Raw genomic sequence first — 24,173 nt, forward strand, 5'->3', positions numbered from 1 at the left:
ACACTAAGTGTTTTGTCTATGACGAGGCTCCAACATTATGACTCAAGGGTCACCACGCTTGTCCTTGTTTACAGGAACTTTATTTAGCTGCGTGAGAGCAAGCACCAGCTGCTTCCTGCTGTGGCCCAAGCAGATTTCTTCTGGAAAGGCTCTCGCTGGCTGCCTGTCACTTACCAGTCAATGCCTTTGTGATAGTTGTGGCCATTGAAAAACTGGATCTCCTCGAATGTCTCGGAGCTGGGGTAGTTGCTGCTGAGGTCGGGGTGCATGCCCAAGAACAGATAGAGAGCTGTGGTGCCTGGGCAACAGAAGGCAGGTGAAACTGGGGTGTAAAAATCTGCATCTGGTCTTAGTTCGCCACTTCTCACTGGGAGATCCTAAGCAAGGTGGTGGATGCAGAACATGCCCACCTCACTCCTTCACTCAGCAGAACTATCCCTAAATTCATCCTAGTACTAACCTAGGTTTAGTTTCAGAACCCTTTCCTGCATTGTACTCCAGCAGCTATGTCCCTCAGAACCCTAGAACTAATGGCTCCTGCTCGACCTTTAGCTCTGGGCCTCTGTGCTCATGGGCATTCAAAGGAAACTCAGAGAAAAAGAAACTCCAGACCCTCCAATCTGCTAATGAGAACCTTTCTTTTTTTCTTTCTTTTTTTTTTTTTTCCACTCCTGGTTCTGCCATCAGATCACTCCTGGCAGAGCTTGAGGGATCATATGTGGTACCAGGAATAGGACCTGAGTTGGTACCATCTCTCTGGCCACATGCTAGAGAGATTTTTGGGAGGTGATTTTGAACCACACCTGGTGACACTCAGGGATTACTCCTGGCTATGTGCTCAGAAATCACTCCTGGCTTGGAAGACCATCTGGGACGCCAGGATCTAATCCAGGTCTGTCTTGGGTCAGCTGTGTGCAAGGCAAATGCCCTAGTGCTGTACTATCACTCCAGCCCCGAATAGAGAGATTTTTTTGAAGGTCTAAGGAGTTTAGCTCAATAGCCACCTCTTCGTGGGGTCCATCCCACCCTCCCTCTCCTCAGTGGCAACACAAGCTCAGCCTCTTCATCATGGGCTCATGACTGGTCCACATACTACAGTTGTAGAGTTGGGGAATTAAGAATATAAAGTTTGAAAAAAAAAAAAAAGAATATAAAGTTTGGAGGCTAGAGAGATAGTACAATGGGTAAAGCTGACCCAGATTTGATCTCCAGCACCCCATATGTTCTCCGGAGCACAACCAGCAGCATGGCCAGGTGTACCTCACAAACAAACAAAACAATCACTTAAGGTTTGGGGCCATAAGTCTGTATTTCCATAGGCCTGTTCTATATTTCTGAAAAGAATGGAAGTCACTCAACTGCTCTGAGCTCCACGGTTCTGTCTGTAAAGTGGAGGTCTCATGCTGTACAGGTGTGTGGCAGGCACACACTTAGCAACTCTGTCACCACTGTCTCTCCCATAGCTCTGGCAGATGTTGGACATTGGCATGGAACCAGTCTTATCCAGAGCTGCCCAAACCACCTGATACCTGGGAGGGACTAAAAGAAAGTCCCAAAGGCTGACTGGGGCAGAAGTCCACAGCCACAGTCCTCCCACTTTAACGCTAACAGATAGTCATGTTCACCCCCAACCTTCACTCCCACCTCCTAGTAAAGAGGCAGAGTCCATGGCCAGATGGCCTGGGAACTCTGTGCTGATGTTGCAGGCTCAGTGGGGGGCTGTGAATATGGAGAGACCTGCCTGTTTTCTGGGGGCCAATGATGAGGAGCTTTGGGAAGCGGTCACATGTCTTCTCCTTGGACCAGATGTCTTTGTGGCGTTTGTCCTCACAGGGGTCCTAAAATGACAGAAGGGGGGTATTGTTAAGGTCCAGGTCCCCTGCACAGAGACCCTGACAGTAGCGGCTGAGTGTCCATCTGCCTGTGCTGGTTAGGTGATGAAGCCTCGGGCAACCTTGTGGAACTCAAGTAGATGACCTGTCTGGACCTTGTCCGCAAACTTGTTTGCAAAACTGTGTAAATCTCTGGCAACTGTTTAGTTAATAAGGGGTCAGAGCCATAGTACAGTGAGGCTAGGAGTTTGCTTGGTAAACTCTGTTGCAAACAAAAATGGTCCCCAGCTTAATGTTCTTCATTTAATTTACTTGGAAATTGGGGTGAGGTGGGGGGATGGAGTCACACCTGGTGGTACTCAGGGTCTTCTCCTAGCTCTGTGCTCAAGAGTTACTTTGTGTGTGTGTGTGTGTGTGTGTGTGTGTGTGTGTGTGTGTGTGTGTGTGTGTGTGTGTGTGGTTTTTGGGTCACACCCGGCAGTGCTCAGGGGTTATTCCTGGCTCCATGCTCAGAAATTGTTCCTGGCAGGCACGGGGGACCATATGGGATGCCGGGATTCAAACTGATGACCTCCTGCATGATAGGCAAACGCCTTAACTCCATGCTATCTCTCTGGCCCCTCAAGAGTTACTTTTAACAGTGTTCAGGGAACCATGTGGGGCCAAGGGTTGAACCTGAGCCTCCTACATGCAAAGCATGAGCTGAGTCCTTTGAATGACCTCTTTGGTCTTCGGCTTTGACTCTTGAAACAGAACATTCTGCTTCTCATATTCAGTAGAGCATTTAATAAGTTACACAATAACAATACTTTGTTTAGATGGTTCTGCCCAACAGTAGATTACTGTGAGAGCACATGTTAAAAAGACTGGCCAAAGTGCTGGTGTAGTAAATGCATTTCTTTTTTGGTTTTTGAGTCACACTCAGTGGCCCTCAGGGGTTACTCCTGGCTCTGGGCTCAGAAATCGCTCCTGGCAGGCTCAGGGGACCATATGGGATGCCGGGATTAAAACCTACCATCCTTCTGCATGCAAGGCAAATGCCCTACCTCCATGCTATCTCTCCAGCCCCAATAAATGCATGTTTAATTTATGACTGACATATTAAGACATAATCCCACCTAAACCAAAGAAGGCCTGTGCTCAGTTGTGCTGTCTGAGTATGGAGCAGCCCAACAGTAAGTAAGACATGAGATGAGATGAGACTGGCTGGGCCAGTCAGACTGCAGAGGCTAGAGAGACAATGTAGGAGTTAAGGCTGACTCACCTTGAGCACTGCTGACCTCAGTTCAATCCCCTGACACTAGCAGGGGCCACTCCTGAGTACAGAACTTGGAACACTTCTGAGCAGCATGAGGTGTGGACCCAAAACACACACACACACACACACACACACACACACACACACACACACACACACACACACAATATAACAAACAGCAGGCAGATGTACCCCACAAGAAGTCAGGGTTTGTAGGTTCCTGACCTAAACTATATAAAACATCCATTGATTTCGGTATCTGCTTTGTTTAAAATAACAACAACAATAACAACAACAAAAGCAGACAGCAGCTGCAGGATCTCAGTCAGTGTAGATGGGTCCTGAGAGCCAACTGCCTGCATCTGCCCTGGAGAGCCTGGTCAGGAAGCATAGCTACCTGTATTCCTCAGCCAAGAAATGCCCTCTGTTGGGAATGTCAAACTCTGACTGAACACAGCTTTGAAGAGACAGTGTTAATGTGTGTGGAAGAGCACCGAGGAGAAGGGGATCCCAACTCAGCTAGACCCACTGCATCAAGTCTGGCATCAACCAGATGGCAGATGTGGCAGCCAAACCGCCTCACACACCATGCTGCATATGAGCCAACAACCCCAGGAGTCAATTGCCCCAAGAACCATCCCCAAGCCCTTGCTCCTCCTCTGTCCATGGCACAGAGCCAGCGGAAGTACAGGGATCTAAGCGACTGAGTGCCACATTGTACTACATGAGTGTCAGCTGCCCATTTCCCTGTATCATATCCACTGACAGTCTGTCCCACTACTCTTGCAAAGGGAGGCGGTACTGACATAGGCTCAAGAACAAGCACACATACCCCCCACATTGGTACTGGGACGTGTGTTAAAAGAAAGTGCTTGGGGAAAGTGGGTTCTGTCCTAGCTGTGTGACGCCACAGCCTCCACTCACCTGCCAAAGTGGGTCCTTCTCCTCAGCGAAGATCTGAAAATATTTCTGGGCCAGCTGCACAGGGGGCAGCGTCTGCAGTCGGAGGTTGGTCCAGGAGTGCAGGAAGCGCACCAGGTGCTTAAAAGTATATAGGCCCAGGCGGTCATTGCCGTAGTTAGAGAGGTGTGTCATGAAGATGCTGATCTGCACCAAAGTAGGAGGATGGGGTTAAGCTCTCTGTTCTCCCTTCAGCTGCCAGAGCCACCGACAAACTCCCACCCTGCACAATCCAGGCTAGAGTTGAGTGGCCCAGGGATCTTGAGCCAAGAGTTCTCCCAGGCCCCAAATTCTCTACTGCACAACGACTGGGTGTGCTTTGGTTTCTTAGTGAAAATTAAAAAGTGAACAACTGTCCCAGTTGTTCTAGTTAACATTAAAGTAAGGCCTTATTATTTCTATAATACAAATTAGGAATGAGAACCCTGGGGCCAGAGCAACAGCAGTGCTTGCCTTGCATGTGGCCAACCCAGTTTCAATCCACGTAGTGCCAGGAGTAATTCCTGAGCACCGAGTAACCCCTAAACACCAATGGGTGTGGACCAAAGACAAAATATACAAAAACAAAAACAAAGAATGAGGGGTCAGAGTGATAGCACAGCAGTAGGGCATTTGTCTTGCATGCTCCCGACCCTGGACAGACCCAAGTTCAATCCCCGGCATCCCATAAGGTCTCCTGAGCCTGCCAGGAGTAATTTCTGAGCTGAGCGAAGCCAGGAGTAACCCCTGAGCACCACTGGGTGTGGCCCCAAAACCAAAACAAATATAAAAACAGACAAAGAATGAGAAAACTGGCAAACTCAGGTGAAAAGCTTTAAATATAATGTGAATATATTATAGTGTAACATATTAACAGCTGATTGTGACTAGTAGCATATAACATATAGTTTAAGTTTGGGGGTCACACCAACAGTACCCAGACTACTCCTAATCCGTAATTAGACATCATTCTTGGAGGGGTCCCAGGGACCACCTGGGGTACCAGAATGGTGCAATGCAAGCACCATACCTGCTTTACAGATAGTAAAGTAATATATTTAACATATAAAATAACAAATGTAATATTTCTATGTGTGCATTCAAAAGCAATAAGTACATGAGCAAAGACTGAAAACGGAATAGAGCTACCATGCTGACCCGCCTACATACAAGGAAGGACTGTGAGGGGAAGGCAGATTCAGACCCTTCCTGCAGGTTCCTGCCCCCCTACCCAGGCTGCAGCCTAGCTTGGGGATGCAGACAACACTCACCGGGTTGAGGAGCACAGTGAGGAAGAGTTCACCCCCATTAATGATCTTGTCCAGCTCGCTGGAGCCCCCCGGATACTCGTTGTAGAAGATGGTGTGCGTGAAGAGGCCACAAGTCTGCCTGGGTAGAACCTGTGAAGAGGAAGGGAGCTGTAGCACCCCAAGACTTGGACAGCTATGGGAAGATGCTCCTTTGGGCCAGCATCCTTGGAAAGCCCAGCTCCCTTTGGAGATCTTTCTCGAAAAGACCTGCAGCCTGCAACATTCTCCCAAGTGAGCTCAACGGCCCCATTTCCAGACTCACTGCTATTCTCTATATAAACAAGCAAACCACAGTAACTGAGACAGACAAGGGTGAAGGTCCTGGAAATACAAACTGTCAGCCACTGTCACTTCTCTCAATACCTCATCCTAAAGTTAGGATACAAGTGAGGGGCCAGAGTGATGGCACAGTGGTAGAACATTTGCCTTACACGCAGCTGCCCCAGGACGGACCCACGTCCCATATAGTTCCCCAAGCCAGGAGTGATTTCTGAGTGAATAGCTAGTAGTAATTCCTGAGTGTCACCTGGTGTGGTCCAAAAATTAAAAAATAAATAAATAAATAAAAATAAAAAAGGATACAAGTAGAGTACCTGGTACCACAGAGATCCGTGGATGGACAGACTAACCTGTTCCTTCCACAGCACAGCCACCTCCAGGGAAAGATGGCAGCTCACCTTACAGTGGCCCAGGCCACACATCTGGAGCCACGGCTGACTCATCTCTCCCACCACCACCTTTCCTCAGTGGGTCTGACTTAGTCTAGAAGGCAAACCTGAGCAGCTCTCATGCCTGTCCCAGGGCCTTGCTTTCTTCCTATTCTGCCCCCATAGTCTTTGCTGACCCTACAGCATTAATGTCAGCCCTAAACTGTCTGTACCACTTCTCCATGTCAAGCCTTCCTTTCTCATATTGAAAGTATAGCCTGTCTGTCTGTTTGTCTGACAACAGGCTCTGCTGCCTGTCTCCCCACTGCAGTCAGCCATACTGTCTAGTTGCCCTTTCAACATGCCCAACCCAGAGGCTCCTGGAATAGCATTGTCCATCCTAGAAAAACCCAAACCCCACCTTCACCTAGCTTCTCCCCTCCTCCCTGCCACTGCTATCCACCGCATCTGGCACCTCAATCAGGAGAGATTTATTTAACAGAATCAGGCTCACAAGGGGCTTCAGTGGGTGCTGAGCAGACTCCCACCATGGCAGACAGTTTCAGGGAGCAGGCACAGAGCCCCTCTAGAAGACGGCCCCTGCCCTCATGGTCCCAGACACACCATGGAAAGCCTCACATGCCAGAGAGAGCAGCAAACACTGTTCTGGCCCCTAATAGCCCCACTGCCCGTGCTCCGAGCCCGGGCACTCACCATGATGCCATTGTGAATGAAGCCACGGCGATAGCGGGCTGGCTTCAGGTGGGGGTACTCCTCCGTGCTGGTCACGCGGATGCCCCACACCTGCTTCCAGGCCTCGTACAACTGCACATGCACGGGGTACACGCCCGAGTGGTGGGGCGCCACAGCATACCCCATGTCTGTGGGAATGCCATGCTCCTGGGGAGGAAAGAGCCAGAACAGGATGAGGATGGGAATCTGCCCCCGCTACAAACCCACACACACAACCTTATCTCCTTTAAAGAAGAGGAGAGAGAACTCAGAGATCGGAAGGCAGTGCAGTGGGTCTGTACCTCAGGTACTGATGGGGAGCTGAGTCCTGAGAGGGGAATGGGTGCATCCCAGAAGCCCAGAAGCTGGGGAGAATTAGCCCAGCAAACATGCCCTCCAGCAACCCCGGTGAAGCCCAAGAGGAGATGACTGTTGTCCCTGCACCTCTACGGAACTGAGGGCACAGGCTGGGTTGCTGCCCTTCCTGTCTCGCTCCTCCCGCTTGGCACTGGAGGGCTCCTGCTAGGAGATAAAGCTCCACAAACAGGCAAGTAGGTCCTGTTCTCAGCAGCCATGTGGCCTCCCAGAACCCCCATCCTCTTAAAGCAAGGCAACCTATCTCCTGGGGCTGGGGGCTAGAGGACATCTGAAAGCTGTCCTGCTGAACTTCCAGAGAGGTGAGAAGCTTAAAGCCTGCCTGCCCCCTTCCCCACTGGCCCGCCCGCTCGCCCGCTCTCCACGCAGGGAATCTTACTCACGACAGCGAACTTCTTGTTCAGGGCCATCTGCTCCGCGAGCACGGACTGGTTGTGGAAGAGGTGAGGCTGCATGTGGCTCCACATGTGCGGGAACCACCAGAACTCCTTCACGTAGGACAGCAGCAGGTCGTCTCCAGCATCCTCGGCATCAGTACCTGCACCCGATGCCAGGCAGCTCAGCCAGGCTGCACAGAGGCTCCCCACCGCCACCTAGAGCAGGCAGCACCCTCTGGGTCCCAGGTTCATCCAGTCAAGAGCATGCACGGGTGGTCCCACTGCATGGGGGGCTGTGACCAAGTTTTTCTCTGCACCTAGAAGCCCTACCTGGTCAGTGTGAGTGGGGCTCAGAAGCAAGAACATGGCAGCACCTGGTTTCCTATTGGGCCCTTCCTCCTCCTCCTTTTTCTTTTACAGGGAAGGGAGGATTTGGCCACACCCAGAACTACTCAGGGTTTACTTCTGGTGGGACTTGGGGGAACCATATACAGTGCAAGGCTCAAACCTAGGCAGGACAAGAGCCCTACCCACTGTCCTATCTCTCCTGCCCCATTCATCATTTTCTTGCAATCTGTTCATAGAAGATGCCCCTATCTCAAAGTCTCATGCTCAGCACTGAGAATCTAAACCCCCAGGCCATAGCACTGGGGTGTTCACTGGGTCTAGGGGGTCTCTTAACACCTATACCCAGAAGTGTAGGGAGTCGAATTGCTGAAACTCTCCTCCCCTCTGCTGGATGGACAGGGATTGCCTGTCCATTGTCCCACTGCCCTGGGACGGGGCTTCTGGCAATGAGGGAAAGCCTGAATATACCTCAGCCTGCAACCCCAGACTGGAAAATAAGCTCAGAACATCTGACATCTTGGAGGACAGATTACTTAAAGAGCATTTTCACATTCCATCTTAAGGTTTTCTATAGCCATTTTTTTTTTTTTTGGTTTGTTTTCGGTTTTGGGTCACACCCGGCAGCACTCAGGTGTTACTCCTGGCTCTGCACTCAGAAATTGCTCCTGGCAGGCTTGGGGGACCATATGGAATGTCAGGATTCAAACCACCGTCCTTCTGCTTGCAAGGCAAACGCCCTACCTCCATGCTATCTCTCCAGCCCCCTTCTACAGCCATTTTAACTACCCTATTACTTCTGTTTTTGCTTTGGGGCTACACCTAGTGGTGCTCAGGAATCACTCCTAAATGTGCTTGGGGAAGAATATGGGGTACCAGGGACCAAACCAAGGTCAGCCTTATATAAGGCAAGCATAATGCCATAAAATTCCAGCCCCTTAGCTACATTCATCAGCAGACACAGTACAGATGACTTTGAAAGGCAAGGTGGGGTGTGATAGAGATATTCTCTCACTTTTAAGGCTAGTCAGAGTAGGGCAGGACCCAGCATGGTGTGGCTGCCATAACCAAGTGACTATAGGGTCAGATACGCCTCGTATGCAGTCCCTCCCCCCCCCCAGCACCCTCATTTCCAAGGATGGCTTTGGAGGAGGCCCTGGGCGGGGCCAGTGCCTTACCTGTGTGGAAGAATTTCCCTGAGTAGCCCAGGTTGAATGTGAAGTTCGGGATGTGTGTGCGCAGCTCATTTTGCGTGTCAAACAGGGCCTAGACAGGCAGAAAAGGCAGGGGTGAAGGGGGCTGCCCTCTTCTCCCATCTGGGCCAGAGATAGCTTGGCAGCAGCAGCATGGCCAGCTACGAGGGTGAAAACGTGGGACCCCTGTTCAAAGGTCTAACCAAGAAGAAGGCAACCCTGGGCATCACCCAGTATGGTCGCTGTTGTAAGGGCCTAGGTGATGGTCCAGTGCTACACCTCAGACCCAGTCCTGTGCAGCTGCCTCCCTGGGCCTCTGGCAAGGGAGGATGTGTACTCCAGCCTGACCCTGCCACTTCTGTAGCCCTAAGCTTCCCTGAGAACAAAATGAGGACAATAATCTCTCCCTTGGGCCAGGGAGATAGTTCAAAGGGCATGTTCAGAGCACATGCTTTGCCCACGGAAGGCCTGGGTTTACTCCTGGGCAAGTTCCCCAATCACAAGCAGAGAGTGGCCCCCAAGCACAGTGGGATATGTCCTCTAAAGCAATAATAATAACAAAGAATATTAACAATAAGAATAGCCCTTGCTGTGTGGCTAGGACCTCTCTGATCTTCAGTGTCCTGTTCAAAAATGGGACTCAAAAGCCAGCACAAAGCATTGCTGTGAGGATAGGAACACTGGAAAAGTATCTTTGGTAGAAAAGGAGAGGCAGGACAGAGCAGCCTCGAAGCTGGCATGCTCCGTAGGCATCACCTCCAAACTCCCCATTCCGGAGAGGCCTGTGGGTGAAGAGGCAGGAACAGACCTGTCTCAGAGTCTAGTTTCCCTGCACCCAGTCATGTAACTCTGTGATATCCCAGAGTACCAGGAAACGGGCTGAAAAGTTTCACCTGCAGCCCTCTCCCTGTTGGACCAGAGAAGCACAGACAAAACGTAGCCAATCCAGATGCCCAAAAAGCACCCACCCCTCTGCAAGGGTCAGAAAAGACAGATGGTCCTCTGCTCAGCCCAGCAGGCCTCAGGGTCAATCCCAAAAGTGACTTCAGAAGGACAGAGAGTTGGGACTGAGTCACTAAAGAGAAAGTCTTGCTTCCTGGAAATCTCCCTCTCCGCCCTCCTCCTTCCGGCAGACATGTCTAGGTTCTGCAAGCGGTGTCTCTCTGACACTGGCTTCCCTCCTGAAAGAGGACAAAGCTGCAGGCAGCAGTATCTAAACTTCACCACCCCTCTTTCTAGTGACTCAAATGCTGTGTCTGCCCCCAGCCCACTCTGCCCACAGCACTCCCATTTACACTTGGGAGCTCATGTCCTTGGCAAACAGCTTCACAGAAAACACTACACTTGTAAAAGATATATTAAAGATTGCAACAAAGAATTTCTAAAACTTTTAAATTGTATGCGGCCAACCCAGGTTCAGTCCCTGGCATCCCATATGATCCACCAGCACCACAAGGAGGAGGAAGACAAGAAAGAGGAGGAAGAGAAGGAGGAAGAAGAGGAAAAAGAAGGGAGGGAGGGAAGGGAAGGGAAGGGAAGGGAAGGGAAGGGAAGGGAAGGGAAGGGAAGGGAAGGGAAGGGAAGGGAAGGGAAGGGAAGGGAAGGGAAGGGAAGGGAAGGGAAGGGAAGGGAAGGGAAGGGAAGGGAAGGGAAGGGAAGGGAAGGGAAGGGAAGGGAAGGGAAGGGAAGGGAAGGGAAGGGAAGGGAAGGGAAGGGAAGGAAAAAATTGCTAGTGACATTCACTTCAAAGCTTCTTTCTCTGTGAGACTTGAAGTATGCTAAATTCCATGGTCTGCAAAATGCTTTCACATAACAGTTGAGTTTGGTAAGCACTTCTTGAGTTAAACACGCATTCTACTGCCTAAAGAGCTGAGTTAAAATATGCTTTCTGTTGATTCAAGCTCTAATTCTGGTTCTAAGAGTTTTGTCAGAGCTCTGGTAGGGACATAAACATTTCTGAGAGTTAAAACCATGCCTGGATTAAAAGACTCTGGATAAACAACCTCCATAGCTCCCGGCTGTTTGCCCCACACCCCAGGGGCAAAATTCCTCCTCTCAACACTGACGGGATGTCAAAGGGCACATCTGTTCTTTAGACAATCAGTCGTGCCAGCTGGCTGCAGAGGCTCAGAGGGACACCCTCGGTGGAGGCGAGGCTCTGCCCCACGGACCCTACCTTCACGTCCTCCACTTTCATGCGTGTACCCTCCTTGCCCACGAAGATGTCATCAATGTCCACCAGGATGTAGCGGTCCAAGGGCAGCGAGAGGCGCTTGCCAGTGAGGAAGGCCACGGCGTCCACAAAGACGAGCTTGTGCAGCCAGAAATTGAGGGTGTTGCCGAAGAGCACTCGTTGGATGCCATCGTGGAGGCCCAAGTCCTGGACCACAGTGGCATGCAGCGCAGCGTGCAGGCCAGCATCGGCGCCCAAGTGAGGGATGGACTCGGATGACCGCGTCTTGGCCAGCAGCACCGGCTCATAGGTGGAATGGTTAGATTGGAACACTGTCCAGTCCTCGCCAGGCAGCACGCCCTTCTCCACCTCACTGGGCCGCGTCACGTAGAGCAGAGGGGACTTGGAGTTGATGCTACAGTCCTTCAGGCCTAGGTTCGAGTGCAGGAACAAAGGAAAGCCCTTGAGTTGCGCACTCAGGAGGCTGTTCTCGTTGGCCTGGGAAGAGGGACGGGAAGGAGGGTTACCACAGAGCTACAGATCTTGGGTGTAATGTGGCTATCTACTATGTCGTTGAGGCTGCACAGACCTAGCTCCCTGTAGCAGAATCTACCTGTACAGTTGTGCTTTAAACTGTACAGAGGTGCTTTAAACCTCTCTGAGCCAGGGTGTCACATTGTACTCTCCAGGTTACCAACATATAGAGCTGCTGCCAATGTGCCACTTAACAGATGAGGCAAATGCAGCAGCGAAGGACACCAGTTCTTCCATTGTGCTGCTTGGATCAATTTTCTAACCCCTCTTTTTTTTATATATATATAGATTAAGAAACCCTTCACCAGTGCAACATTCCCATAACCAATGTCCCGAGTGTCCCTCCTCCCCATCCCACCCGGCCTGTACTCTAGACAGGCTTTCTACTTCCCTCATTCAGTCACTTTTTGCTATGATAGTTCTCAGTGTAATTATTTCTGTGACTGCACCCAACAATCTCTGTGGTGAGCTTCATGTCAGGAGCTGGACCCTCCAGTCCTCCTCTATTTTGTCTCTGAGAATCATTACACAAATGTTTTTCGTTTTTCTCAAAACCCATAGATGAGTGAGACCATTCTGTGTTTATCTCTGTCCCTCTGACTTATTTCACTCAGCATAATAGATTCCATATACATCCATGTATAGGAAAATGTCATGACTTCATCTCTTCGATGGCTGCATAATATTTCATTGTATATATGTACCACAGTTTCTTTAGCCATTCATCTATTGAGGGGCATCTAGGCTTGTTTCCAGAGTTTGGCTATTGTAAACAACGCTGCAATGAGTATAGGTGTGAGGAAGGGATTTTTGTATTGTATTTTTGTGTTTCTAGGATATATTCCTAGGAGTTCTCTAACCCCTCTTTAGGATCTTGATTTCCTCTGCTTTGAGGTATAGGTAAGACTAGAAATCACCTCTGGGTGACCAGAGAGATAGTTCAGGGATTAAGACACTTGTCTTGCACATGGCCAAACCATGGCTCTCCACAGGGACCCTGAGCCCCACCAGGAATGATCCCCAAGTGTAGAGCCAGGAATAAGCCCTGGCTTTGGATCACACACCACCAGGTGTGACCAATGCCCACTCTCCAAATACTAAATTACCTCTGGGGTTGCTAGGCTGTCAAAGCAACAAAATGTTCCGAACATGAGCAGGGGCAGTTTCCTGCCAGCCCAAGTCAGTTAGCTTAGGGTCAGCAGCCACTGAGACTTTGGGGAAGTGCCACCCTTAGAGCCACAGTTAAGAGCAACCATGATTCACGTTGCCACGGGGAACCAAGCCTGGGACCCACACACCTGACTGCCTGGGTCAGATTGTGCAAAGTGCTGTAAATCCTTGGAACTTCGGAAGCCTCAGGTGAATGCCAACATAGAAAAGATCATAGAGTAAATGGGGACAAAGTGTTCCTCCCTGCAGCCATTCAGACGCCAAATGCCCTTTGGGCCCCAGAAGTCCAAGTCACCTGCCTCTTACGTCATGACCCAGGGCCTGTTCCGCCCATTTCTCTTGGTCTCTGTACCAATCCTCCCCTACCTCTGTACATGGTATAACAGGTATACCTGTGCCTGTGCCAGCTCCATTCTTTCTTCTTAGTCTGGCAAACTTTTGCATATCCTTCAAAATCCAATGCACATTATTCTCTGTACTGGCCTCCTGCAACCCTATCCAGCCATGGCTGCAGCATGCCTCAATATGTTAGTGTGTTAATCCTTTGGGTTTCTCTCCCACCAATCTGCACCTCTCAAGGGTAGAGACTAGGCCATTCCCACCTGTGGATCTCGCTGCTGATGCAGGCACAGCACCCTTTGAGAACAAGCATGTTTTATAAGTACCTGGACTGGGAGGAAGAAACCACTTCTAACAGTGATAAGGCTTGCAGTATTAGGAATGAAACCCAGGTCTAGCTATGCAAAGCGTGTATTCCAGCTCTTGAGTATTTCCCTAGCTGTGTGTGTGTGTGTGTGTGTGTGTGTGAGAGAGAGAGAGAGAGAGAGAGAGAGAGAGAGAGAGAGAGAGAGAGAGAGAGAGAGAAGGAGTAGGTTTCTGGCAGTGTTGATGGCTTACTCCTGTACTGAGGGGTTAGGACTCAGGGGACCTGGGATCTGTACTCAGGGATCAATCCTGGCAGGGCTTAGGGGACTAGGGATCACACTCAGATTGGCTGCATGCAAAGCAAGTGCCCTGCCCTCTGTACTAAGGCTCCAGCTCCCTGTAAGTGTATTTGTAAAAGAAATAAAAGAACTCGAAGGATAGTTCAGCTTCTTTCATGCAAGCAGCACTGCATATGATCTACTAAGCAGTTAGAAGTGACCCCTCGGGGCCGGGCGGTGGCGCTAGAGGTAAGGTGCCTGCCTTGCCTGTGCTAGCCTAGGATGGACCACGGTTTGATCCCCCGACGTCCCATATGGTCCCCCAAGCCAGGAGCGACTTCTGAGTGCATAGCCAGGAGTAACCCCTGAGCGTTACCGGGTGTGGCCCAAAAACCAAAAAAAAAAAAAAAAATAAGTGACCCCTGAACACAGAGCCAGGAGTAAGCCCTAGGCCCTGGGCACAGCTGGATATGGTCCCAATACCAACATAGATAGATAGATAGATAGATAAATAAAATAGAAGGGGATCAGACAGCTCCCTGAACGTGGCACCCGAAAGCTGGTCAGAGCAGGTTCTGTTCATTGCGTAACAGAGTCAGGATTAAATAGTTCCTGAGCACTGCAACATGTGGCCCCAAACCCTCAAATAAATCAAAACAATACAGACGCAAAGACCCTGAGGTAGGAGAGAGCTTAACCAAGACAAGAAACAGCAAGAGGGGTGCCGGATAGAGAGCATGGAGGCAAGGCCTTGCGTGCTGAAGGATGGTGGTTCGAATCCCGGCATCCCATATGGTCCCTTGAGCCTGCCAGGAGCGATTTCTGAGCGTAGAGCCAGGAGTAACCCCTGAGCGCTGCCAGGTGTGACCCAAAAAAACAAAGAAAGAAGGAAGGAAGGAAGGAAGGAAGGAAGGAAGGAAGGAAGGAAGGAAGGAAGGAAGGAAGGAAGGAAGGAAGGAAGGAAGGAAGGAAGGAAGGAAGGAAGGAAGGAAGGAAGGGAACAAACAGTAAGAGAAAGTCGGAGCAATAGCACAGCTTGTAGGGCCTTGCACACAGCCAACCTAAGTTTGATTCCCAATATCCTATATGGCTCCCCAAGTCCACCAAGAGTGATCCTTGAGCACTTCAACAGGATCCTTGAGCAGGAATATCACCTGAGCACCACTGAATATAACCCCACCCCCCATAAAAAAAATAACCTGCAAGAGGAGCTGAGAGTTCAGAGGTTAAGGCAGTTAGTTGCCTCGCAATCAACTACTCAGGTTCAAACCCCAGTACATATGGATCCCCCAACCCTGCTAGAAATGACCTCTGAGCAAAGTCAGGAGTAAACTCTGAACACTGCTGGAGTGAAAAAAAAAAAACTGAAGGGAAAAAGAAAGAAACAAGAGGTCCACAAGGCGGTCATGAGGGAGAGAAGGGCAAAAAAGGTCAGTGGGCAGATCTGTCTGTTCCTGGAGGCCTGAGTAGTAGAAGAAACCACCAAGAACCCCCATCCAATGGTTCTCAACAAGGGACTTCCACTTGCACTCTCCAAAGTTCCATCTGAATGCTGTGTGGAAATGTGGGTTTGAGAGTGCAAGAAGACAGAAAGTGCCGGGGCTGGAGAGATAGGATGAAGGTAAGGCAGTTGTCTTGCATGCAGAAGGACAGTGGTTCGAATTCCGGCATCCCATACGGTCCCCGAGCCTGCCAGGAGCGATTTCTGAGCAGAGAGCCAGGAGTAACCCCTGAGCGCTACCAGGTGTGACCCAAAACCCAAAAAAAAAAAAAAAAAAAAAAAAAAGAAGAAGAAGAGAGTGCCAAATTAGGCTGGTGAGGGGTGCAGTACCAGCAGACAGAGCGTCCCAGAGACTCAGCGGGGTGGTAACAGTCTCTGGGCAGTTACCCAGGGCCAAGCCTGTGCCCCATCACCACTGCATGTGTCTGGGGGGCAGGGCTATTACTAATCCCCTTAAACAGTAGTGCTTCCTTACAATCCCCACAAAACCCCTGTGGAGGCCTGGCATTCAACCTGCCACATACCAGGAGACCCCACCAACTCCCATTGTCCTGAGTCAGAAACCTCATGGGATAAAGCCCATTGCAAGGACCCCTCCTGCCCCTACTGCAGGCCCCATCATCCGTAAGCCAACATTGGCCATGGAGAGGAACAGTTTGGGCTACTGAAGGCAAAGATGAAAGCAAAACACTTCGGGCCTGCCCGTTCACCTGCTGTGGCCTGGGAGACCACACAGACCCAACACAGTGAGATCCCATTTCAAAGCCCTGACACAGGGACTGCCAGGCACTCACCATTCTGCCAGCCACCCGGCTAGGAAACATCAAGAAAAAAAGAGAGCCAAGCTGTGACCCCAGCGCGCCACAAAAATAACCAGCCAAGGATGAGAGTGAGGAAGCAGCCTTGGAGACAACCCCCTAGGGCCTCACTTCAGGGCAGGGGTCTCTCCCATCTTTTCTCAGGTCCAACTCAGGAAACCCCAAGTCTGATCCTGGTTTCTCCAGGCTAAGAAGAGGACTCCAGGACTCAGGAGAGTCTGGGAATCAGCACTATTGTCTTAATATAAATTAAATTGTCCTAGTGTTGGTTTGGGGATGGTGAGGCCTTTTTGGGGCTCGACCCTGCAGCCCCTATGGCCTGGCAGGATGAGGGCGGAGACATTCACAAAGCAGCCAGAATGAAGTTCCAGGAATCAGCCAGCTTTATTTTACAGTCCCTACCGCCATATACTCCTCCTCACATGGCCTCTACACTAAATCTTTTCCTAGCAGCTACTTCTCTACTCCTTCTGGCTCTCTTGGCCTCTGTCTCCCTTGATGACCTCCATCTCCCAATAAAGATAAGCCAGCTACCATCTCTGCAGACTCAGAGTATGAAAACGGCTCAACCAAAGATACCTCCATGCCCCAAACACTGAGTAAGGTAAGACAAGTCAGTGCTGGCAACCCAAGTCCTGGGCACTGTTAAATGGTTCAATGTCCAGAATGGTTATGGATTTATCAACAGAAATGACACCAAAGAAGATGTCTTTGTTCACTGGACAGCTTTTAAGAGAAACAATCCCAGGAAGTTTTTGGGTGTGACCCAAAAACAAACAAACAAAAACAAAACAAAAAAAATCAATGTTTTCTTAGGCTAGTCTTTTGACTCTATTTTTTTGTTTGTTTGTTTTTTGTTTTTGGGCCACACCCAGCGGTGCTCAGGGGTTACTCCTGGCTATCTGCTTAGAAATAGCTCCTGGCAGGCACGGGGGACCATATGGGATGCCGGGATTTGAACCAACTACCTTGGGCCCTGCATCGGCTGCTTGCAAGGCAAACACCACTGTGCTATCTCTCTGGCCCAGACTCTTTTTTTTTTTTTTTTTTAATTATGAGAACAATGATGTAAAGAAAGAGGACAAGGTAAAGTTACAGTGGAAGGACAATCACCCATAAACAGAGTTCTCAGAAGAAATCCCCTTGCTGACACCTAAATTTTGAACTTACAATCAAAGAACATTAAGAAGAATAAAACAGAACCCATGTACAATTACTTTGTCCACAAGTCCCCAGATTGTAGTTCATTATAACATTTCTTTTTTTTTTTTTTTTTTTTTTTTTTTTGGTTTTTGGGCCACACCCGGCAGTGCTCAGGGGTTACTCCTGGCTGTCTGCTCAGAAATAGCTCCTGGCAGGCACGGGGGACCATATGGGACACCGGGATTCGAACCAACCACCTTTGGTCCTAGATTGGCTGCTTGCAAGGCAAGCTATCTCTTCGGGCCCCATTATAACATTTCTTATCAGTATACAAAGCCATGACATTTATGTGACTCCTTAAACATTGAAGGCATAGTATTTTTTTACATTTTCATGCACATGCATATTAGTTTAAATTAACATCAAAAGTTTAAGTGGGGCCCGGAGAGATAGCACAGTGGTGTTTGCCTTGCAAGCAGCCGATCCAGGACCAAAGGTGGTTGGTTCAAATCTCGGTGTCCCATATGGTCCCCTGTGCCTGCCAGAAACTATTTCTGAGCAGACAGCCAGGAGTAACCCTTGAGCAATGCCGAGTGTGGCCCAAAAACCAAAAAAAAAAAAAAGTTTAAGTGGTTTTTTTAAGGTTTAGAGTCAAAGGAGCACAGTAAAAACGGTGTTAGAGTGGCAAATATTGTTTGCATAGGCCCACCAAAATATGGGGGGGGGGCATGGAAAGGAAAAGCCTTGACCTAAATACAAGGAGACCCTATCCCTAAAGTTTCCTGGTATAAGACCAACTCTAGGCTCCAGGCAAACTAGTTTGTTCAATCCAAGTCATTGTCTGTAGTGCCAATACAATTTTATTTTTTACGGTCTCTATTGTTGGCATCAGGTTTCTGTATTAAAGATTCTGAAATCTGCATATTCTACATTAAAGTCAGGCTGGTGTGGAGCATCCTCTAGTTTCACCTCACAATTAAAGGGCAATGCAGAAAGCCCTGTCCAGTAAGCAGGTCGTTGTTGTTGTTAAGTCTTCTCAGTGTTAAGGGAAGTCTCTTTTGAGTAGGTTGATGTCAGAGCAGCAGTAGGGTCTTCCCTGGGAGAGGATTGCTTCCAGGTGATGTTATAGACAACCTTGGATGTTTCGTAGTTGGCTTCCCTAGATCAGGGGTGAATGGAGAATGCCCATTCTTCTGAGGCCTGTGCCAGGTCATATGTCAACGTTCAGGGTGTAAGGTCCCATTGCACTACAAGATTTGTGGGTTCCCATCTCTATTAGATAAGAACTTACTTGTACATATAATATTTTCCCATTTTAATGTGCCTATGCAAACAAGAAATAAAGCCACGTGGCATTTTTGGTGCATATGGGGGCGTAAGAACACGTCCAACAATATCCATGACTTGGTTCAAACATAAGCATTAAACTGAGGGACTCTTTCACCAAATTCCCTATTGAAAAGTTCACAAAGAGAAGAAAAGATAAAAAAAAAAATGGGGAAATCATCACTATATAAGAAAATATTCAGCAAGAGCTATAGCTGTCAAAGAAAACACACATAAAATGTTGAAAAGACATACGTGTCCATTTTATGCCTTTTGAAATAGTTGGTGGGGTGTTAACTCCAGTGCACCACTTTGGTCTGTGACTTAGGACTCTGCAGTACTTAAGTTAAAAGGGGTAAATGTGGAGTAATGATGGTAGGGGATGAGAGAATTAAAGAGAAAAATGAGCTTTTGTAGGGGTGTGCAAAAGGGCAGAGTACAAAATGGACATTCTGCATACACAAAACCATAATTCAAAGATAGGGAGTACTATTAATGTATCTTGTGTGTGCGGGGGCACTAGCCCCTGCGTGGTTTTGAACATATAGACTGGTAAGAAATTACCAGTGACTGCTTTAGTGCAACCGAGCAACTCTCAGCACCCACAAGTTAAGCCTAGAGTAATCTTCAAACTTCTTCAAGGGACCCATCTCGCTGGCTTGCCCAGGCATGTGGCCCAGGGGACTTTTGACTCTATTTGCATCCATCATTGTCTTACTACTTAAACTGTACTTTATCTCTATGTATCCTATTTTTTCTGTTTGTTTGTTTTTGGTTTTTGGGTCACACCCGGCAGCGCTCAGGGGTTCCACCTGGCTATTGCTCAGAAATCACTCCTGGCAGGCTCGGGGGACCATATGGGATGCCGAGATTGGAACCACCGACCTTCTGCATGCAAGGCAAATGCACTGCCTCCGTGCTATCTCTCTGGCCCCTATTGTTTTGTTTTATGCCTTACTGCAAACAAAAAATTTTGTATCACGGGGCCGGAGAGATAGCATGGAGGTAAGGCATTTACCTTTCATGCAGAAGGTCATCAGTTCAAATCCCAGTATCCCAATATGGTTCCCTGTGCATGCCAGGAGCAATTTCTGAGCACGGAGCCAGGAAAAACCCCTGAGCACTGCCGAGTGTGACCCAAAAACCACACACACAAAAAAATTTGTATCTAATTTTAATATTTATTTGCCTAATTCTGGGGGAATGCATTTCATTTTAGAGTTTTGAAAGTTCTCAGCTATCCTGATGCATGTTTCCCAATTGCTATGTTATATTGTGTATCTTACGTAATAATTTATACATATATCGCTGTTGTATCCCTGTTATAGATTTATCAATAATGCTTCTGTAATAATACAAAAAAGGTGGAGAATGTGGGTCTCCCCTCGCCCAACTTCTTATTTCTCCCGCCTGAATGATCAGAACTGCCCACACCTGGAATGGGCGGGTGAAAGAGGCTGACTTGGGGGGAGACAAGGGATAAGAAGGAGAGTTAGAGAAGTGTAGGAGAGGCATCATCATCAGAGATTCAGCATTAGCAATTGAGCATCATCAAAGAAACAGCAGCAGTAACATCACCAAAGGGAGTTAATCAGCCTGGAAGCCAGTCAGAAAGCCTGGAAAAAGCAGCTGAAAGGGAGACAGAGGCCGAGAGAGCCAGAGGAGTAGAGAAGTAGCTGCTGGGAAAAGTATAGAGGCCATGTGAGGAGATGTACATGGCGGTAGGGACTGTGAAATAAAGCTGGCTGATTCCTGGAACTTCATCAGGCTGCTTTGTGAATGTCTCACCCTGCAACCTTCAGACCTGCCAGACCACAGGGGCTGCGGGAGCCAGGTCGAGCCCAGAAAGGCCTCACCATCCCCACACCAACCCCAGGACTAATTAATTTATATCAAGACAACAAGCACAATAACCCAGGTCCCCTCCTGACCTCTGGGTATTGGCTCCCCTTTCACTCACTTTGCTGCCCAGGGTTGGGTCACCTGGCATTGGGTTAGCATTGGGTTAGACAAGACAGCGCTCAACTTTGGGGTCTCATTCCTTAGCTGAAAGTAAAGTGCCTGCTCCCTAGGACAAGTATGTACCTGGAACAAACAATAAACACAGCCTTTCACCAGTGAGAGAATCAGAAATGGGAGCTAGCACACTACTAGGATACCTGGAGTTGCCAATATAACTGAGTGATAAAGGTCCCTGACCTCAAAGACACCCTCCTCGGAGCACATGAGACCAACGGCTGGCACCTTTTGAATCTGGAGGTGACAGAACATCAACAAAGGGCCTAAGGAATAGGCCCTGAACCAATGCTGCCCCTACTGTCTTGCTGTAGCTTCAGCATGGCACAGTGAGGCAGGATCGAGGGCTGGCTCCACTTCATACAGTCATTCCGCTTGCAAGTGATGATCTGATTTAAGATACAATTCTCCAACCCCTGCTCTCACCAGTGCCAGTAGGAATAAATCCCTGCATGGAAGTCTCTGTATCCCTGATTTTGTTTTGTTTTGTTTTCCGGCCACACCCGTTTGATGCTCAGGGGTTACTCCTGGCTAAGCTCTCAGAAATTGCCCCTGGCTTGGGGGGACCATATGGGATGCCAGGGGATCGAACCATGGTCCTTCCTTGGCTAGCGCTTGCAAGGCTGACACACCTTACCTCTAGCGCCACCTCGCCGGCCCCTGTATCCCTGATTTCTACAAGCTCAAGGCATAGTGCTGCACCAGTCTTAGAGAAAAAGCCCCAAAAATGTGCACCCTAACCAGCAGAGGGCGCTTATGAGAGCAGAAAGTCAGAGCTTTTAGAAAGCACAGAGACTCTGGGCAAGCACCTGTCTCTTCTTGTGCTTTTGGGTTCACTTCCAGTAAAGGAAAGAACTATGACCCAGATCAAAAGGACCTAAGTTCTGCGATACCAACTGTGCCAAGAATCTCAGTCCCCACCTGATCCTCAAAGACAGTGGGAGTTCTGTCCTGAGTCTGATGTAGATGTGACTAAATAAATAGTATAAACACACATGCAAGGGCTGGAGAGATAGCATGGAGGTAAGGAGTTTGACTTGCATGCAGAAGGACGGTGGTTCGGCATCCCATATGGTCCCCCGAGAATGCCAGGAGCGATTTCTGAGTATAGAGCCAGGAAGAATCCCTAGTGCTGCCAGGTGTGACCCAAAAACCAAACCAAGCAAAAACAAAAACAAACAAAAAAACACAACACACACATGCAGAGTCCAGGGACCTGAGAGATGACTCAAAGGGTTGAGCACATGCTTTGCATGCAGGAGGCCCAGGTCTCATCCCTGAGCACAACCAAGAGTGCTCCCCAAGTAGGAGTAGCCCTTCAGCTCTACTAGGGTGGTCCATAGACCAAAATCAGACAAATTTTAAAAAACTACAACATTTGGACAAGAACAATAATACAGTGGTTTGTTTTACATGCAATAGACCCATGTTTGATCCTCGGCATTGCATATGATGATCCCCGAAGCACCACCTGAAAGTTGGGACTAATCTGGGTATAGCACACACACACACACACACACACACACACACACAAACAAAAAACACCCTAACCAAAAAGGAAAAGGTATTCAGAACCACACTCCCAGGCTAAAATCCCAAATCTGTACTTTCTGGATACAGGCCCATCTCTCAGGTCAAGAACCCCTGTGTGTTGAAGGATGGCTATTAAGGTTCAGTGAATTCATTCACATTCGATGAGGACAGTGATGGCACTGGGGAACAGTCCATAAACATCAGCCTCTGGAACATCCCTCAGACCTATAGCTTTGACTGAATCTAAGAAAGGTCATGGAGGATAGTATGGTGGTAAGGTGCTTGCCTCATATGTAGCTGACCCAGGTTCAATCCCTGGAACCCCATATGGTCCCCAAACACTGATGGGTGATGCCTGAGTAAAGAAAGAAAGAAAGAAAGAAAGAAAGAAAGAAAGAAAGAAAGAAAGAAAGAAAGAAAGAAAGAAAGAAAGAAAGAAAGAAAGAAAGAAAGAAAGAAAGAAAGAAAGAAAGAAAGAAAGAAAGAAAGAAAGAAAGAAAGAAAGAAAGAAAGAAAGAAAGAAAGAAAGAAAGAAAGAAAGAAAGAAAGAAAGAAAGAAAGAAAGAAAGAAAGAAAGAAAGAAAGAAAGAAAGAAAGAAAGAAAGAAAGAAAGAAAGAAAGAAAGAAAGAAAGAAAGAAGAAAGAAAGAAAGAAGAAAGAAAGAAAGAAGAAGAAAGAAAGAAAGAAAGAAAGAAGAAGAAAGAAAGAAAGAAAGAAAGAAAGAAAGAAAGAAAGAAAGAAAGAAAGAAAGAAAGAAAGAAAGAAAGAAAGAAAGAAAGAAAGAAAGAAAGAAAGAAAGAAAGAAAGAAAGAAAGAAAGAAAGAAAGAAAGAAAGAAAGAAAGAAAGAAAGAAAGAAAGAAAGACCAGGAGAAAAGCAAGCAGAGATGAGAAAGGTCATCTGATATGTGTGGCCAAGTGAAGTTACCAAATAGGCCAGCACTCTCTGGAGCTGCTATGTGAAATAAAGAGCTTAGGACTCAAGCCAGCAGGGAACAAGGTCCCCAGAAAATGCTGCTAGGGAGTTCTCGAGGCCACCCAGTCTGGCTCACAAACCCTTTCTCAGTGACAAAGCACGGAGCAATGTTCCTGTGTGAGAGCCACTCGCCCTGGCTTCTCCTGGCACACTCACTGGCCCAGGGGGGCCACAAATACTGGGTCCAGTGGGGACACAAGCCATGTCTGATCCTTTCCATGAGGCACTGGGGAACTGAGAAGTAGCTCATGCCTTGCCTGTGTGAGGCCCACAATTCCATTCCTGGGACAGAACAAAAAGAAGAGGGGAAGGCATATACAGAATAATTGCCCCCTCTACTGAGACAGCACTTCCCTTTTTTTGTTTGGTTTTGGTTTTGGTTTTTGGGTCACACCCAACAGTGCTCAGGGGTTACTCCTGACTCCATGCTCAGAAATTGCTCCTAGCAGGCTCAGGGACTACATGGGATGCCGGGATTTGAACCCCAACCTTCTGCATGCAAGGCAAACGCCTCACCTCCATGCTATCTCTCCGTCCCCAAGACAGCACTTTCTAAGAGCCACATGATTCTACCTCTCCATCCTTGACAATGGTTTCTCAAGAACCACCTTGGTCCATCACTTCTCTGCCCTTTCCATTTGCTTGCTTTCTGGTCTGCCCCCCGTCTGCTTATGAGGTCATTGTCTATAACCTACTCTGTCCCAGGGTCCTAAATGCCAAGTGGTCTACCTACCACTGTGTGCCTGAGTCTCACACAGGACCTGCCACATAGTAAATGGCAAGTAACTGAATTCTAGCTGAGTAAATGAACAAACTTCTCCACTAGCCAGACAGAATAGAGAGGTTAGAGGCACATGGTCAACCCTGGCTCCCTCATTAGAGCCTCAAATGGCCCTCTGAGCCATCTGGGTGTAAGGAAGTAACCTCCAAACTCAGAGCTAGGAGCAGCCTCCAACTGCTACTCTGTGGCCTTTAAAAAAAATAAAAATAAAAATTTCCACTCACCCAGAGTCCCAAACAGTTTGTGCTTCTAGCAGGTAAATGAGTTCCAGGC

General features: G+C 48.5%; 1 protein-coding gene across 1 annotated transcript in view; it reads right to left on the reverse strand.

The window, feature by feature from the left end:
• NDST1 (N-deacetylase and N-sulfotransferase 1) overlaps positions 1-24,173 on the reverse strand; it is a 35,351-nt gene that overhangs the window by 9,739 nt on the left and 1,439 nt on the right. The window contains exons 2-9 of the mRNA XM_049771913.1: positions 11,185-11,679; positions 8,994-9,081; positions 7,477-7,631; positions 6,701-6,886; positions 5,301-5,429; positions 4,015-4,197; positions 1,742-1,838; positions 175-298 (exon numbers count right to left, since the gene is read on the reverse strand). Coding sequence (XP_049627870.1) covers positions 175-298; positions 1,742-1,838; positions 4,015-4,197; positions 5,301-5,429; positions 6,701-6,886; positions 7,477-7,631; positions 8,994-9,081; positions 11,185-11,679 — 1,457 coding nt within the window. The remainder of the gene's footprint in view (positions 1-174; positions 299-1,741; positions 1,839-4,014; positions 4,198-5,300; positions 5,430-6,700; positions 6,887-7,476; positions 7,632-8,993; positions 9,082-11,184; positions 11,680-24,173) is intronic.

The sequence above is a fragment of the Suncus etruscus genome, chromosome 4 (genome assembly GCF_024139225.1).
Source record: "Suncus etruscus isolate mSunEtr1 chromosome 4, mSunEtr1.pri.cur, whole genome shotgun sequence".
NCBI classification, from domain to species: domain Eukaryota; kingdom Metazoa; phylum Chordata; class Mammalia; order Eulipotyphla; family Soricidae; genus Suncus; species Suncus etruscus.